Source organism: Entelurus aequoreus, linkage group LG01, assembly GCF_033978785.1.
Source record: "Entelurus aequoreus isolate RoL-2023_Sb linkage group LG01, RoL_Eaeq_v1.1, whole genome shotgun sequence".
NCBI lineage: Eukaryota > Metazoa > Chordata > Actinopteri > Syngnathiformes > Syngnathidae > Entelurus > Entelurus aequoreus.
The window spans coordinates 1,621,415-1,638,069 of record NC_084731.1 but is presented as its reverse complement, the minus strand read 5'-3'; the positions used below and the strand labels follow the sequence as shown (position 1 = coordinate 1,638,069).

At 37.2% G+C, this 16,655-nt stretch overlaps 1 protein-coding gene and 1 non-coding gene across 9 annotated transcripts in view; one reads left to right on the top strand and one right to left on the bottom strand.

Annotated features, from left to right (window-relative positions):
- Positions 1-1,601: 1,601 nt before the first annotated feature.
- LOC133646544 (CLIP-associating protein 1-B-like) overlaps positions 1,602-16,655 on the top strand; it is a 50,913-nt gene continuing 35,859 nt past the window's right edge. For all 8 annotated transcript variants that reach the window (XM_062042048.1, XM_062042016.1, XM_062042034.1 and 5 more), the window contains exons 1-7: positions 1,602-1,832; positions 2,240-2,535; positions 14,161-14,239; positions 14,313-14,416; positions 15,603-15,694; positions 15,924-15,999; positions 16,213-16,310. In XM_062042048.1, the coding sequence (XP_061898032.1) occupies positions 2,317-2,535; positions 14,161-14,239; positions 14,313-14,416; positions 15,603-15,694; positions 15,924-15,999; positions 16,213-16,310 (668 nt within the window). In that variant the 5' untranslated portion in view covers positions 1,602-1,832; positions 2,240-2,316. The remainder of the gene's footprint in view (positions 1,833-2,239; positions 2,536-14,160; positions 14,240-14,312; positions 14,417-15,602; positions 15,695-15,923; positions 16,000-16,212; positions 16,311-16,655) is intronic.
- On the bottom strand, positions 8,739-8,867 carry LOC133661152 (U4atac minor spliceosomal RNA). Its single transcript, XR_009827907.1, has one exon. It is a non-coding gene; the product is annotated as a U4atac minor spliceosomal RNA (small nuclear RNA).

Genomic DNA, 16,655 nt, shown 5'->3' with positions numbered 1-16,655 from the left:
GCCACACCCTAAGATTTTTTGTTAAAATAAAGCCAATAATGCAATTTTTTCCAGTCCCTTTTATTTAGAAAAGTATCGAAATAATATTGGCATCGGGACAACACTAGTCACTAAAATATGCAAAAGTGCAGATTCCAACCATTGAAATACTTTGTATAGTTGAAGACTTACAGTCATTAGAAAACATCACTGCACATTAGGGATGTCCGATAATGGCTTTTTGCCGATATCCGATATTCCGATATTGTCCAACTCTTTAATTACAGATACCGATATCAGCCAATACAGATATATACAGTCGTGGAATTAACACATTATTATGCCTAATTTGGACAACCAGGTATGGTGAAGATAAGGTCCTTTTTAAAAAAATTAATAAAATAAGATAACTAAATTAAAAACATTTTCTTGAATAAAAAAGAAAGTTAAACAATTCAAAAACTGTTACATAGAAACTAGTAATTAATGAAAATGAGTCAAATGAAGTGTTAAAGGTTAGTACTATTAGTGGAGCAGCAGCACGCACAATCATGTGTGCTTACGGACTGTATCCCTTGCAGACTGTATTGATATATATTAGAGATGTCCGATAAATGCGTTAAAATGTAATATCGGAAATAATTGGTATCGTTTTTTTTATTATCAGTATCGTTTTTTTAAATTTATTAAATCCACATAAAAAACACAAGATACACTTACAATTAGTGCACCAACCCACCCCATTTACACTCATTCACACAAAAGGGTTGTTTCTTTCTGTTATTAATATTCTGGTTCCTACATTATATATCAATATATATCAATACAGTCTGCAAGGTTCCTACATTATATATCAATATATATCAATACAGTCTGCAAGGGATACAGTCCGTAAGCACACATGATTGTGCGTGCTGCTGCTCCACTAATAGTACTAACCTTTAACAGTTAATTTGACAAATTTTCATTCATTACTAGTTTCTATGTAACTGTTTTTATATTGTTTTACTTTCTTTTATATTCAAGAAAATGTTTTTAATGTATTTATCTTATTTTATTTTATTCATTTTTTTAAAAAGTACCTTATCTTCACCATACCTGGTTGTCCAAATTAGGCATAATAATGTGTTAATTCCACGACTGTATATATCGGTATCGGTAATTAAAGAGTTGGACAATAACGGCATATCGGATATTGGCAAAAAGCCATTATCGGACATCCCTAATATTTATTGATATATAATGTAGGAAGCAGAATATTAATAACAGAAAGAAACAACCCTTTTGTGTGAATGAGTGTAAATGGGGGAGGGAGGTTTTTTGGGTTGGTGCACTAATTGTAAGTGTATCTTGTGTTTTTTATGTGGATTTAATAAAAAAACAAAAAAAACGATACCGATAATAAAAAAACCGATACCAATAATTTTTGCTTTTACATCTGTAGTTTAAAGCCATATCTAACAATTGCGACAACGACTTTTTATTGTCAATATCGGCTACTGAGTTTCATTTTGTAATGAGTTCTGCTGGTGGTGAGCCTCTGGAATTTTTCTATGAAAATAAAAAGTGCCTTGGCTCAAAAAATGTTAATCTGATATCCTGCTTGGGGATTGCTGCTCTACGGCACACGATGAGGGTCATACGTTGACGTATTTACCCAATGGTCATCTGCGTTTAATAGCTTATCTTACGACAATACGCGGCCGAGGACTCGTACACATGCAAATAGTAAATATATATTTTTAACGAAGTACACTTCGATGTGTGCTAATAGTATTTGCCGGGCTGCAATGTGAGTGAACGGAAGCCGCGGACCGAAGCAGCGTCGCCACTTCTAGACTTTGCTTCATCTGGTGAGTGAATTTTGAACATGAATATTAATAATAGTTAATCATTCACACACAAAAAAGGCGCCACACGTCCTTTCGCAAAGTCACGCCAGAGGCGAGCTAAAGCGCCAACTCGGCCATGGCCGGCTGGGACCACCTGCTTAGCGGACGTGCTAGCAGGCGAGCTAGCGGCCAAACAGACTATCAATGACAAATAGTGGCCGCGTGTTCCCGCCTTTAAGCAAACATACATTCATGTCATTAAAGTTGACTTTCTAATGGTTACAGGGGTATTGCTTTATTATTGACGTCCATTGCTTACATGAAGTCTTAACCCCGGTATGCTAACTGAGATGTTTGCTGTGTGCTTAAGTGGACAGGATGGTTGGGACTTTATGATAATGGCGGTGCTTCCTTAAACCCATAACCAGCTTACACCCCGGACCAAGGGACAAGATCCGAGGGAGCCTGCTGGCATTCTGCTCGCACTCCTCCCGAGTTGCCCTCCATGGCGGAGGAAGAGGAGGAGGAAGCGGCCATGGCGGCGGAGTGTCTGCTGGAGCAGGTGATGCTCAAGGACCTGAGCAAGAGGCTCCAGGTGGGCCAGGAACTGGTCGCGCTAATCCTGCAAGAGGACAAGTGCCCCGGGCTGGAGCAGGACCAAGGAGTGCTGGACAGGATTGTGGAGACGGTCGCCAGCTCCTGGGTCAACTCCAGCAACTTTAAGGTCAGTTTTAGGCCCTGTTGACACTAATCCAGGGTAAATCCCCCCTAACCTTATCCGTGTCCACACACACACACACGCACACACAATGGCTATCCCTTGTGTGGTGTTCGGGTCTGTGGGACCCGTTTTCATTTTCTGTTAAAATAAAAATGATACAATTAATTAATTTTTCATACAGAGACTCACTGACTTTAGCTCATTTTCTGTGAAGAAAGGTTCCCTCAGGGTACTCTGGCTTCCTCCCACCTCCAAAGACATGCACCTGGGGATAGGCCCCTCCCACCTCCAAAGACATGCACCTGGGGATAGGCCCCTCCCACCTCCAAAGACATGCACCTGGGGATAGGTTGATTGGCAACACTAAATTGGCTCTAGTGCAGTGGTTCTTAACCTTGTTGGAGGTACCGAACCCCACCAGTTTCATATGCGCATTCACCAAACCCTTCTTTAGTGAAAAATAAAATGTTTTTTTTTTGCAAATTCAAGACAAAGTTATATGTTTTTGGTAACACTTTAGTATGGGGAACATATTCTAAGTAAAAAAGACTTAATTTAGAGTTATTTGGTTAGGGTTAGGGTTATGATAAGGCCATGCCGAATAAGGGGTTGGGGTTAGAGGGTTAGGGTTAGCAGTACTTAATAATGACTAGTTAAGAGCCAATATGTTACTAATTTGCATGTTAATAAGCAACTAATTAATGGTGAATATGTTCCCCATACTAAATTGTTACCATGTTTTTTTACTGGTGCACAAAATGAACCTTGTTCAAAGAACAAAACCAACACAGTCCTGCAAATCAGTGTGACTTCTGCTGTTGCCGTATCCGTAATGCGCCGATAGGGAGAAGTTTTTATTTACACGATGAGTCGGGTGTGTCTTGACCTCCGCCGAACCCCTGAGCCCGACTCACCGAACCCCTAGGGTTCCATCGAACACAGGTTAAGAACCACTGCTCTATTGTGTGAACGTTGTCTGTCTATCTGTGTTGGCCCTGCGATGAGGTGGCGACTTGTCCAGGGTGTACCCATACTTGTCAACCCTCCTGATTTTCCCGGGAGACTCCGGAATTTCAGTGCCCCTCCCGAAAATCTCCTGGGGCAACCATTCTCCCAAATTTCTCCTGATTTTCACCCGGACAACAATATTAAGGGCGTGCCGGGATGGCACTGCCTTTAGCGTCCTCTACAACCTGTCGTCGCGTCCGCTTTTTCACCATTCAAACAGCTTGCCGGCCCAGTCACATGTTGTATGCGGCTTCTGCAGACTGCAAGACATACTTGATCAACAGCCATACAGGCCACACTGAGGGTGGCCGTATAAACAACTTTAACACTGTTACAAATATGTGCCACACTGTGAACCCACACCAAACAAGAATGACAAACACATTTCGGGAGAACATCCGCACAGTAACACAACATAAACACAACAGAACAAATACCCAGAATCCCTTGCAGCCCTAACTCTTCCGGGCTACAATATACACCCCCGCTACCACCAACCCCCCCCAATCTCCCAAATTCAGAGGTCTCAAGGTTGGCAAGTATGGGTGTACGCCGCCTTCCGCCCGAATGCAGCTGAGATAGGCTCCAGCACCCCCCGCGACCCCAAAAGGGACAAGCGGTAGAAAATGGATGGATTGATGGACACCATACACCCCCCTACACATTTCTATTACATATAAGATGTCCGGGTCCACTGTACCCGGGGCTAATAGAAGTGTGGAAACTGATGTTCTGTGTTGCCAATCAACCTATCCCCAGGTGCATGTCTTTGGAGGTGGGAGGTAATCAAGCTAATTTCGTCATCAGCTAATCTGCTAACACGTCTGTGTTAGCATTATTAACCTACAATGGCATTCTTTTTGCATTGCTTCCAGTTTCACAAAATCCTCAGTAAATTCACCAAAACGTCACCGTGGAGTTATTGAGTCTGTTTAGCAAATTGGCGAGCTAGCTTGCGCAGCTAGTGGGTCCATGACGACGACTTCTGTTTTGTTAGATCAGCCGTTTTACTGCCGTATTACAGACGCTGTTTGGAAACGATTAAGGTATGTAAATAAAGATTTATGTGTAAGTAACAAATTTCACAACATATATAGCTGCGGCTTATAGTCAGGTGCGACTAATATATGGACACATAAATTATTAAAATCTTTATTGGACACAAAAGTAAACAATGTGACAAAGAACATTTGACATCAATCAATCTAGGGATCTAGATATCTGGTCAGGACACTCCTCGCTCTTTTGCCTTCACCTTCATTGTCCTTTCCTTTTTGGTGACTTTATATACTCTGGACCTAGACCTTGAGTCTGCGACATGCATGGCGGACAACAACTGATATAGTCTGCTTTGCCAGTCCAAAAGCATTTGCTGTTTTCCATAGTTAGTCTCGTTGTCTCTCCTTCGACAAATGGACAAAGTTTTTTCGGTAAGTAGAATCACAGCTGACCTGGACATTGGAAAGTTCTCTTGCCGTCTGAGAAGTGTTGTATCCCAAATAGCTGCAATGGCTTTCTCTTAAGGTATTCATGTGTGATTTCTACAAGCGTCTGTACATGTAGAGGAAGGAGAAACACGGGTATGTTTGGATGACTTACCTCCATATTGCTAGTGGTTAGCTCCGTGTTATGAAACCGCTTTATTATGAAGCGGGCTGTGGCGTGTTCTTTCTGACATCACTTCCTCTCTGAACTCAGTTTGTAAACGATCAATGAGTCCATTAAAAGCTAAGAGCCGGAGATGCAAGAAATTAACGGCGCACTTACCTGTGTAAAAAATTGTCCGAGAAGGGGAACCTTAAACGCTGGTTTAGTGTGGCTGAAACGGGGCTTAGGCTAAATGATTATTCGTTTAAGGGGTTATCCGGCTTAGTGTAGACATAGCCTTAGAGCAGGGGTCACCAACGCGGTGCCCGCGGGCACCAGGTAGCCCGTAAGGACCAGATGAGTAGCCCGCTGGCCTGTTCTAAAAATAGCTCAAATAGCAGCACTTAAGAGTGAGCTGCCTCTATTTTTTAAATTGTATTTATTTACTAGCAAGCTGGTCTCGCTTTGCCCGACATTTTTAATTCTAAGAGAGACAAAACTCAAATCGAATTTGAAAATCCAAGAAAATATTTTAAAGACTTGGTCTTGACTTGTTTAAATAAAGTCATGAATTCTTTTACTTTGCTTCTTATAACTTTCAGAAAGACAATTTTAGAGAAAAAATACAACCTTAAAAATGATTTTAGGATTTTTAAACACATATACCTTTTTACCTTTTAAATTCCTTCCTCTTCTTTCCTGACAATTTAAATCAATGTTCAATTTTTTATTTTTTATCGTAAAGAATAATAAATACATTTTTAAATTTAATTCTTCATTTTAGCTTCTGTTTTGTCGACGAAGAATATTTGTGAAATATTTCTTCAAACTTATTATGATTAAAATTCAAAAAAATTATTCTGGCAAATCTAGAAAATCTGTAGAATCAAATTTAAATCTTATTTCAAAGTCTTTTGAATTTATTTTAAAATTTTTGTTCTGGAAAATCTAGAAGAAATAATGATTTGTCTTTGTTAGAAATATAGCTTGGTCCAATTTGTTATATATTCTAACAAAGTGTAGATTGGATTTTAACCTATTTAAAACATGTCATCAAAATTCTAAAATTAATCTTAATCAGGAAGAATGACTCATGATGTTCCATAAATTCTTTTTTTTAAGTTTTTCTCTTCTTTTTTTCGGTTGAATTTTGAATTTTAAAGAGTCGAAATTGAAGATAAACTATGTTTCAAAATTTAATTGTAATTTTTTTCGTTTTTTTCTCCTCTTTTAAACCGTTCAATTAAGTGTAAATATCATTAATTATTAATAATAACATAGAGTTAAAGGTAAATTGAGCAAATTGGCTATTTCTGGCAATTTATTTAAGTGTGTATCAAACTGGTAGCCCTTCGCATTAATCAGTACCCAAGAAGTAGCTCTTGCTTTCAAAAAGGTTGGTGACCCCTGCCTTAGAGAATACATGTCACGATTTGTGCCATCTGTCATGTTTGTAGGTTGAATGACATCCATCCTCATAATGGTGGACACGTTCAGACCCTGTTTCTTGTATCAGCTGAAGAGAAGCGCAGGAATGGCTGCATTATAATGTCAGTCGTTTGGTGGGTGGAGTATAAAATGAAACGCGTTAAAGTAATTTAATGATCATCTTTATAAAGTATGGTGATCTTCATTGAAATAATTTGATATAGCAAGGTGAAGGACAACATATCTGAGTTGTTGTGTAGAAATATGGGAAACAACTACAAATGTGCGGTGTTACAAAAAAGATCAATTATAATAATACATAATGTTGGATATAGAGAACATACAAACACTTTATTTATTAAATCACAATTATTGAAAATCAACGATTTGGTGCATTTGCAAACAGCTAAAATGATGTACAAAGTAAATTATAACCTGCTAGCCAAGAATGTACAACAATTCTCCTCAACAGAAGAGTAGAAATATAACCTCAGAGGAAATTCTAATTTAAAACATTTGTATGCTCGTACAACACTTAAAACCTTTATTACATCTGAATGTGGAATTAAATGATGGAATAGATTTAGCAAAGAAATGAAACAAAGCACAAATATGATTCAGTTTAAGAGACTGTTCAAACTACGAGTACACACAAAGTACACACAACAAGAATTATGATGAACATCTTGAACCCTTTCTTTATGAGACAAAGATTATTTATGTATTTAATATTTGCTTGCTTACTATGGTATATTATTTATTTATTCAGTGTTCTGTTACAGAGAACAAGGACATTGGATAAAATTGCTTTGGTATGAAAAGGAGTAGGATTAAATAAGCTCAGCTTGGTCCTACTCCTTTTCAGATGTGCTGTAATGACACAAGTGATCCATCACATTGTATCATATGCACTTTAGGGATGTGCGTATCGATCCTGTGGTATCGATATATCGATACTCACACGCTACTCATTTGGCATCACTTTTCTGAAAATAGTATCGATATAAACCAAAAAAGGGCGTGTGGGGGGTGCAAGCATCACTTTCAGATGTTTTTGATGACTTACTTAACTTCCTATGTGCTGGGACACCCCTGTACCTGGCAGAGTATAGAGCTGGCCCAGTCACGTGACAGGAGACAGCCAATGAGCGTGGTCAACGTGCAACACACACACAGCCAGCCGACAGCGATGCAGCCAGGCATATCCAGTGTTGTCCAATTGTTGACTTAAAACAGGCATTGTTGTTTGTTTTTTTTAGTAATGTTTACTGCATATTTTTGTTTAAATTATTATCCTAAATTCAAATAATTTCCACACAGGGGAATTTACTGTTAGTTGAAAATTGCTTGAGTATTTAAAACAAGGTAAGAAAGAGATACAATTTGGAGATTCTTCATCTTTGCATTACAGTTTTATTTTTTTCAAGAAAATCTTGAATATATTAATATAGATTGAATGTGATTTTGGTTTTAATCTGTAACATGATTTCTTACATTTCGAAAACATTAGCCTATTTCATATTTCATTAATTGCTAATTATATAACAAACTTTAAAAAGTAACTGCAGCTTCTTGAAATTCGGATTTGACTGTTAATTGGAAAGCCCTAATATTTAATTATTATTATATATAATATATCCATCCATCCATCCATCCATTTTCTACCGCTTATTCCCTTTGGGGTCGCGGGGGCGCTGGAGCCTATCTCAGCTACAATCGGGTGGAAGGCGGGGTGCACCCTGGACAAGTCACCACCTCATCGCACTATATAATATATAGTTATTATTATATATAATATTTAATTTATTTTTCATATATATGTTATTTATTTTCATTTTACTTTTATTATATATTGACCATAATAAATGTGGTATAAATGGTCTGTATTTGTCTTGTGATTTGTCTTAAATAATAACAATAGTAATAATATTTTTGACTGACAAAAAATAACCAATAAGAAATTATTGGTATCGGTATCGATGAAAATGCAAGAAAAAGTATCGGTATCGTATCGAATCCTAAAAGTGTGGTATCGCCCATCCCTAATGCACTTTCTAAATAAACTGAAACTGAACTGAATGCTGCACGGATTAGACCTGCATGGTGTTACTATCGGCCACAAGGGGTCAGTATTCCTAGCGGTGTCGTCCACGGGAGTTGTATTATCACATCAATGTGTAGTTGGTTCCAAAAATTGCACCAGAACCTAACCGATACCGGCCAGGAGGTGCGGAAGTGTTGTTATGGTGATAGCAGGACTGCTCTCACTACGCGTTCATTGAGCATTCCAGGCTCCCCAAGACAAGGAAATCTATTAGTAGTCGGTCACTTCAGCGTATTAGTCCCATGTGACTACCAACCTCAGTCAGGGTTGTGTCTCACTTACCACTTTTAGCTCCCTAAATGAAAGGAATAGCAATGAATATGTGCTTCAAAGTCATAAAAAATCATTTATTTGGATTCAATTGCAATAAGACTGTATTTAGTCTATTACCCACAATGCATTGCATTGCATTGAATACTTCTAGCTTTTGTGCTAGGAGATATTTTATGTTATTGTGTTCTATTCAGTACTATTTTAGTATGTTTTACTGTCTCTAGTCTGCTTGTTTAATAACGTTTGGGTGATTTTGTGTTGGTTTGTGTAGTTTAGTTGGTATTTTCAACAATGTGGTGTTAGTATAAAAACACTTCAACACGATTACATATTTTACATTGTGTTAAATTCTGTAAGGTGGTCTTAGTAAATCTACTGGAAGTGAGAGTATTGTTGATATGCCATAGACGGATGACGTCACATGTGTAAATACTCGTGTATGCCACAAGGAGTCAGTATGGAGGCCTCTTTATTGAATTAACATACATGGTCTAAGTCAGGGGTGTCAAACTCATTTTAGCTCAGGGGCCACATGGAGGAACATTATTCCCAAGCATGATAACTTAAAAATAAAGATAACTTCAGATTGTTTTTTTGTTCAATATTAGACCAATCACATTCAGAAAATGTACAAATCATAATGTTTTTTTTACACTTACATGTTGCAGTTAATTGTATTCTATCGTCATTAGTTGTTATTTATACTTTTCTGAATAAATTATGTGATAATGTTAGTGAAATAAAAGGAATTGAGTCTGGCAGAGTTTTAAAGTGCTCCCATTGGTGTTAATTTGTGATCTATCAGAAGATTAAATTAATTTAATTTACTAATTTTCCTCAACTAATGTACTGACATCCTGGGCTTTATTCTGTACATATGTAGCGTCGTCGAAAACAAAACTTGTGAATTTGTACTCATTTCATTTATCACACGAAGTAAGAAGGGGATACATATTATTTCATAATATTTATGTTCGCCCATAAAGTGTGTCCCCAGACATAAATACAACACAAGATGCACAGGTGATCAATTTGAATACGATCACTAATAAGCAGCGTAAGTAGGTAGAAGTGTTGCCTCTATCCTAACATAGCTCCGCCCCCTCTTAAGTCATGCGTGTGGTCGGGGACACAAACAATTGCTCTGGCGACATCCAGTGGACACATTTAGAAACAGCAGTTTCTTTCGTTCATAAATTTCAGCTAATTTTTATACTTGGCAAACTCATCTCGTGGGCCGGAGGAAACCTGTTGGCGGGCCTGATTGGGCCCTCGTGCCGTACCGTTGACACCCCTGATCTAAGTGAACGATGAAAACCGATTCACAGTTCCGAGACATTCGTTTAGAAGCAGTTTTTATGCAAATACATATACAACGTCGACAATTGCCAATTCAACTGGTGACTAGACTAGAAAATGAGTCAGGGTCCAAAAAAATTAGCAGCATTTCGATTCACTTTGAAATTTTATTTAAAACATTTTATTTTATGCATTTATTTGTTTGTTCAATATTTAAATTGTCCTACATTTCCATTTTGGTTTTATTTATACTTTATGAATCCAGATATAGATTAATAGATGGATGGATACTTTTTATTCTTACTTATTTGTGTTTTTATATTTTTGAAATGCTCTCGTGCTACAAAGTTTTTTATTTTTTATTTATCGGTATCGTTTTTTTTAATTATCGGTATCGTTTTTTTTTTGTTTTTTTTTAATTAAATCAACATAAAAAACACAAGATACACTTACAATTAGTGCACCAACCCAAAAAACCTCCCTTCCCCATTTACACTCATTCACACAAAAGGGTTGTTTCTTTCTGTTATTAATATTCTGCTTCCTACATTATATATCAATATAAATCAATACAGTCTGCAAGGGATACAGTCCGTAAGCACACATGATTGTGCGTGCTGCTGCTCCACTAATAGTACTAACCTTTAACAGTTAATTTGACTAATTTTCATTCATTACTAGTTTCTATGTAACTGTTTTTATATTGTTGTACTTTCTTTTTTATTCAAGAAAATGTTTTTAATTTATCTTATTTTACTAATTTTTAAAAAAAGTACCTTATCTTCACCATACCTGGTTGTCCAAATTAGGCATAATAATGTGTTAATTCCACGACTGCATATATCGGTTAATATCGGTATCGGTAATTAAAGAGTTGGACAATATCGGAATATCGGATATCGGCAAAAAGCCATTATCGGACATCCCTAGTATCAATGGGGATTATTGCGCCACCTTAAGGAATTTTTACAATGAAAACAAAACTAAGAATTAATTAATAAATATTTCAGAATAATTTCCATTTTCTACCAATAAAGCAATGTTTGTTAAAATTTCAATTATTCTGAATCACACCTTAAATTGTTTCCTTGATTACATTTTTTTTTCAATAATGACCTGGGATAGGTTGATTGGCAACACTAAATGGTCCCTAGTGTGTGAATGTAGTCTGTCTATCTGTGTTGGCACTGCGATGAGGTGGCGACTTGTCCAGGGTGTACCCCGCCTTCCGCCCGAATGCAGCTAAGATAGGCTCCAGCACCCCCCCGCGACCCCAAAAGGGCAAGCAGTAGAAAATGGATGGATGGATAAACGGTTTAAAAAAAAAAGAACTACGATAACAAGCCAGTCTATTTTTGAATGTTTCTTTCAAAGGCATGGCTCTTTGAAATCTGTCTCCCTTCAAAGAGCCAAAGAACCCATGAACTTCATCATTACTTGATATGTAGTAGTGTAGACGGACGGTTATTGACACATGGTGTTATTTTTGTACATTTTCATATATTGTAGGAGTTAGAATTGAGACTTTTTGATATATTGGAAGCATTTTTAATTTTGACAATAAGTACTGGCTGCCTATAGTATATCAAATATGGTCAGGTACTAATATCTAGCAGTGATGGGACCAAATGTGCAGAGGCTTCGAAGCGTGTGTTAAGGAATGAAGGAATGGTATGGAGGCTTGTTTCATGTAGGGGAGGAAGTGGAAATGATGCTGCCAGGGTGTACTACGTGACCACTTTCGGACGCGGTTCAGGTTTGCTGCCCGCCTGTACCACGTTGCTGTTTTGGGACGCGGCTCAGATTTTGCCAAGAGGTTAGACGACTCCTAAACCGCCCAAGCTCCATTAGAATGTGGGCTTTTAGGAGTTGTGGTCAGTTCGGAATCTGGATAGAGAATACAAATAGTTTTTAAAATGCCAATAGAATGAAAGAATGACGGCAAACGTAAACCAAACCGGTTACAGCTTTCTTATGAATATTAAATACCGTAATTTCCGGACTATAAGCCGCACCTGACTATAAGCCGCACCAGCTAAATTTAGGGGAAAATACAGATTGCTCCATATATAAGCCGCACCCGACTATAAGCCGCAGGGTTTTGATGTGTAATTAGCGTAGTATATAGGGGTTCCTGCTACCACGGAGGGGATTGTCGGGACAGAGATGACTGTTTGGGAACGCAAAGCGTCCCATTTATTAACAATAAATCTTTCAATCATTCAATCAAACTTTCACATCTTTGACATGGCGAACAGCATTCGTGCAGAGTACAAATAATACAACGGTGCAAAGTAATACAAAGTGCTCGCCTGTACGTTATCAAAATAACCAGCCTACCGGTATAAGAAAAGTCAGTCTTTAATCATTGTGTCATCGTCTTCCTCCTGCGTACTAAAACCACCCAAATCCTCTTCGTCGGTGTCGGAGAAGAACAGGCCGTATATAAGCCGCACCCTTGTATAAGCCGCAGGGACCAGAACGAGGGGAAAAAGTAGCGGCTTATAGTCCGGAAATTACGGTAGCTAAGTTGTAGTAGTGCATACACCTTTTATCCCACATGACATCGGTTCAATTCTCGGCAACATCAGGTCTCGAATGTGTTTATCATGGTAAACATTATATTTAATAAAGTAACGCATTCTGTATGAATTTTTTTTTTTTTTAACCAGCCACAAGAAATGAGCAGCTGGATGATGGAAAGGTTTTGTCAAAAAAGAAAGAAAAAAGAATCGCTTGAAACCTAAATAAAAAATAACTAAATCATCTCTGTTCTGCATATTGTCACTTTTCTCTTGATGCCATTTCCTCAAGGTGACAGAAAACATTACAGAAGCTGCCATATCATATGATTCTACCACGTTGGCAAAATACAAACACAACTATATAACACATAAAACATATTTTATTACACTGTGTTAATTTAAGTAGCAAACAATCATTGGTATCTTTAATCTTTAAAACCATTCGGTCAGCCATTTATTGTGATTCATGGTCATTTCCTCCTGCCATAAGAGACGCAACATCACACATTAATTATGTAATGAAGATACAGATGTTTGTAATCATACATTTGACCATCAAGTGGCGTTGAAGCATGCATTGAAGCTTTGAATACATCTCGAATCAATTGGCTCAATAAATACCGTAATTTCCGGACTATAAGCCGCTACTTTTTCCCCTCGTTCTGGTCCCTGCGGCTTATACAAGGGTGCGGCTTATATACGGCCTGTTCTTCTCCGACACAGACGAAGAGGATTTGGGTGATTTTAGTACGCAGGAGGAAGACGATGACACAATGATTAAAGACTGACTTTTCATATACCGGTAGGCTGGTTATTTTGATAACGTACAGGCGAGCATTTTGTATTACTTTGCACCGTTGTATTATTTGTACTCTGCACGAATGCTGTTCGCCATGTCAAAGATGTGAAAGTTTGATTGAATGATTGAAAGATTTATTGTTAATAAATGGGACGCTTTGCGTTCCCAAACAGTCATCTCTGTCCCGACAATCCCCTCCCTGGTAGCAGGAACCCCTATATACTACGCTAATTACACATCAAAACCCTGCGGCTTATAGTCGGGTGCGGCTTATATATGGAACAATCTGTATTTTCCCCTAAATTTAGCTGGTGCGGCTTATAGTCAGGTGCGGCTTATAGTCCGGAAATTACGGTAGTAATCTGTGTATACTCTGAAGTCATTGAAATCATTTATTTTGATTATATTGCGAGAAGACTCACTGTATTTATGTAATTACCCATAATGCATTTTATTGCAATCTCTCAGCTCTTGTACTATAAGATGACATTTTTTTTTAGTATTGTTGTTGTTATGTTCACTACTATTTTAGTCTATTTTCACTGTCCCCAGTCTGCTTGCTAAAGATAATTATAGTGTTTTTATGTTGATTTTGTGTGGTTTAGGTGGTATTGTCAGGGATGGACATACTGTCGGCGTTAGTCAGCAGACTACAGGAGAGATTCAGGATGCAGGTTGGTACAGGTGAGTTATTTGACATAAAAAGTTGTAATAGTTATATGACTAAGTATGAATAATAACAATTTTCTCTCTTCAGTTCTCCCCAGCTTAATAGATCGTCTGGGAGATGCCAAGGACCAAGTCCGGGACCAGGACCAAGCACTGTTACTCAAGATCATGGACCAGGCTGCCAACCCACAGGTGGAAAATAAAACATGACCATGCATATACTAAAGCAGGGGTCACCAACGCGGTGCCCGCGGGCACCAGGTAGCCCGTAAGGACCAGATGAGTAGCCCGCCGGCCTGTTCTAAAAATAGCTCAAATGGCAGCACTTACCAGTGAGCTGCATCTATTTTTTTAAATTGTATTTATTTACTAGCAAGCTGGTCTCGCTTTGCCCGACATTTTTAATTCTAAGAGAGACAAAACTCAAATAGAATTTGAAAATCCAAGAAAATATTTTAAAGACTTGGTCTTCACTTGTTTAAATAAATTCATTATTTTTTTTTACTTTGCTTCTTATAACTTTCAGAAAGACAAATTTAGAGAAAAAATACAACCTTAAAAATTATTTTAGGATTTTTAAACACATATACCTTTTTACCTTTTCAATTCCTTCCTCTTCTTTCCTGACAATTTAAATCAATTTAAGTAAATTTTTTGTTTTAGTTGTAAATAAAAATACATAAATTGTAATTTAATTCTTAATTTTAGCTTCTGTTTTTTCGACGAAGAATATTTGTGAAATATTTCTTCAAACTTATTATGATTAAAATAAAAAAAAATTATTCTGGCAAATCTAGAAAATCTGTAGAATCAAATTTAAATCTTATTTCAAAGTCTTTTGAATTTATTTTAAAAATTTTGTTCTGGAAAATCTAAATATATTTGTTAGAAATATAGCTTGGTCCAATTTGTTATATATTCTAACAAAGTGTAGATTGGATTTTAACATATTTAAAACATGTCATCAAAATTCTAAAATTAATCTTAATCAGGAACAATTACTAATGATGTTCCATAAATTATTTTTTTAAGTTTTTGTCTTCTTTTTTTCGGTTGAATTTAGAATTTTAAAGATTCGAAATTGAAGATAAACTATGTTTCAAAATTTAATTGTCATTTTTTTCGTGTTTTCTCTTCTTTTAAACCGTTCAATTAACTGTAAATATCATTAATTATTAATAATAACATAGAGTTAAAGGTAAATTGAGCAAATTGGCTATTTCTGGCAATTTATTTAAGTGTGTATCAAAATGGTAGCCCTTCGCATTAATCAGTACCCAAGAAGTAGCTCTTGCTTTCAAAAAGGTTGGTGACCCCTGTACTAAAGTGACAACTATGATTCAATTGTAACATGAATATTTGATTGATGCATCATCAGTATGTTTGGGAGCGAATGATTGGAGGATTTAAACATAAGAACAACCGGACCAGAGAAGGACTCTGCCTCCTTCTCATCGCCACCTTAAACGTGTAAGCTCTCATGAATAAATCATTCAGTATTTGCATGTGAACCATTAAAGCTGTAAAGCAGTGCATGTTTGGACGCAAACACATCGTCACCATCTTTAGATGAAAAAAAAAGAACCAAAACAATTCTTGATAGAATATTATTTATTCTCTAAAAATGTTTGTCACACAATATGTGCAACGGTTGTCATATTTTCACATAAAAAAAGCGCATCTATAAATGTACTTTCAGGTTTGGATCTCAGAGCCTGACCCTTAACAAAATAGTTCCTCACATTTGTCACCTGTTGGGAGACCCCACAAGTCAGGTACCCAAACACTTTCACTGGCAAAGTTAGGTTATTGTAGCTAAGAAGTGCTTCCATCCATCCATTTTCTACCGCTTGTCCTTGCATTGAAAAAATATGGCTTAAGACATCTGACTCCTGCTTTGTACATACCCGCATTAAACCCCCCTTGCTTGCTATGTATGTGGACATGCGTATCCCTGATAACAATTGATTGAAATGATTTGATTGTAGGTGCGTGATGGAGCCATGAGCTCTCTCGTGGAGATCTATCGCCATGTTGGTGAGCGAGTGAGGATTGACCTTGGAAAGAAGGGCCTACCTCAGTCACGGTGAATTTTGATTTAAACACCAGGGGCCGTACTTATTAAGCTTCTCAGAATTACTCCTAAGAAGTCTGCTAAGAGTTGACTTAAGAGTAAATAAATTCTTGGCTGAAAGCTGCACTTAAAAGTTAGTTATCAAGCGTCTTACTCACACTTTCAGTGAAGTGTAGGACTGAATCTTAAGTGTCACACTCAGAGCTGAATTACGACATTACTATGTGCCGTAAACGGAATTTTAGGTGATGTCATTTCTGTGTCCATAGAAATGACCAATCACGGAAGGGAATCCGTTGTCTAAGAATAAAGAAATATCTTGGAAATATTTAATTGGACAATGGGAGTGTATATTTT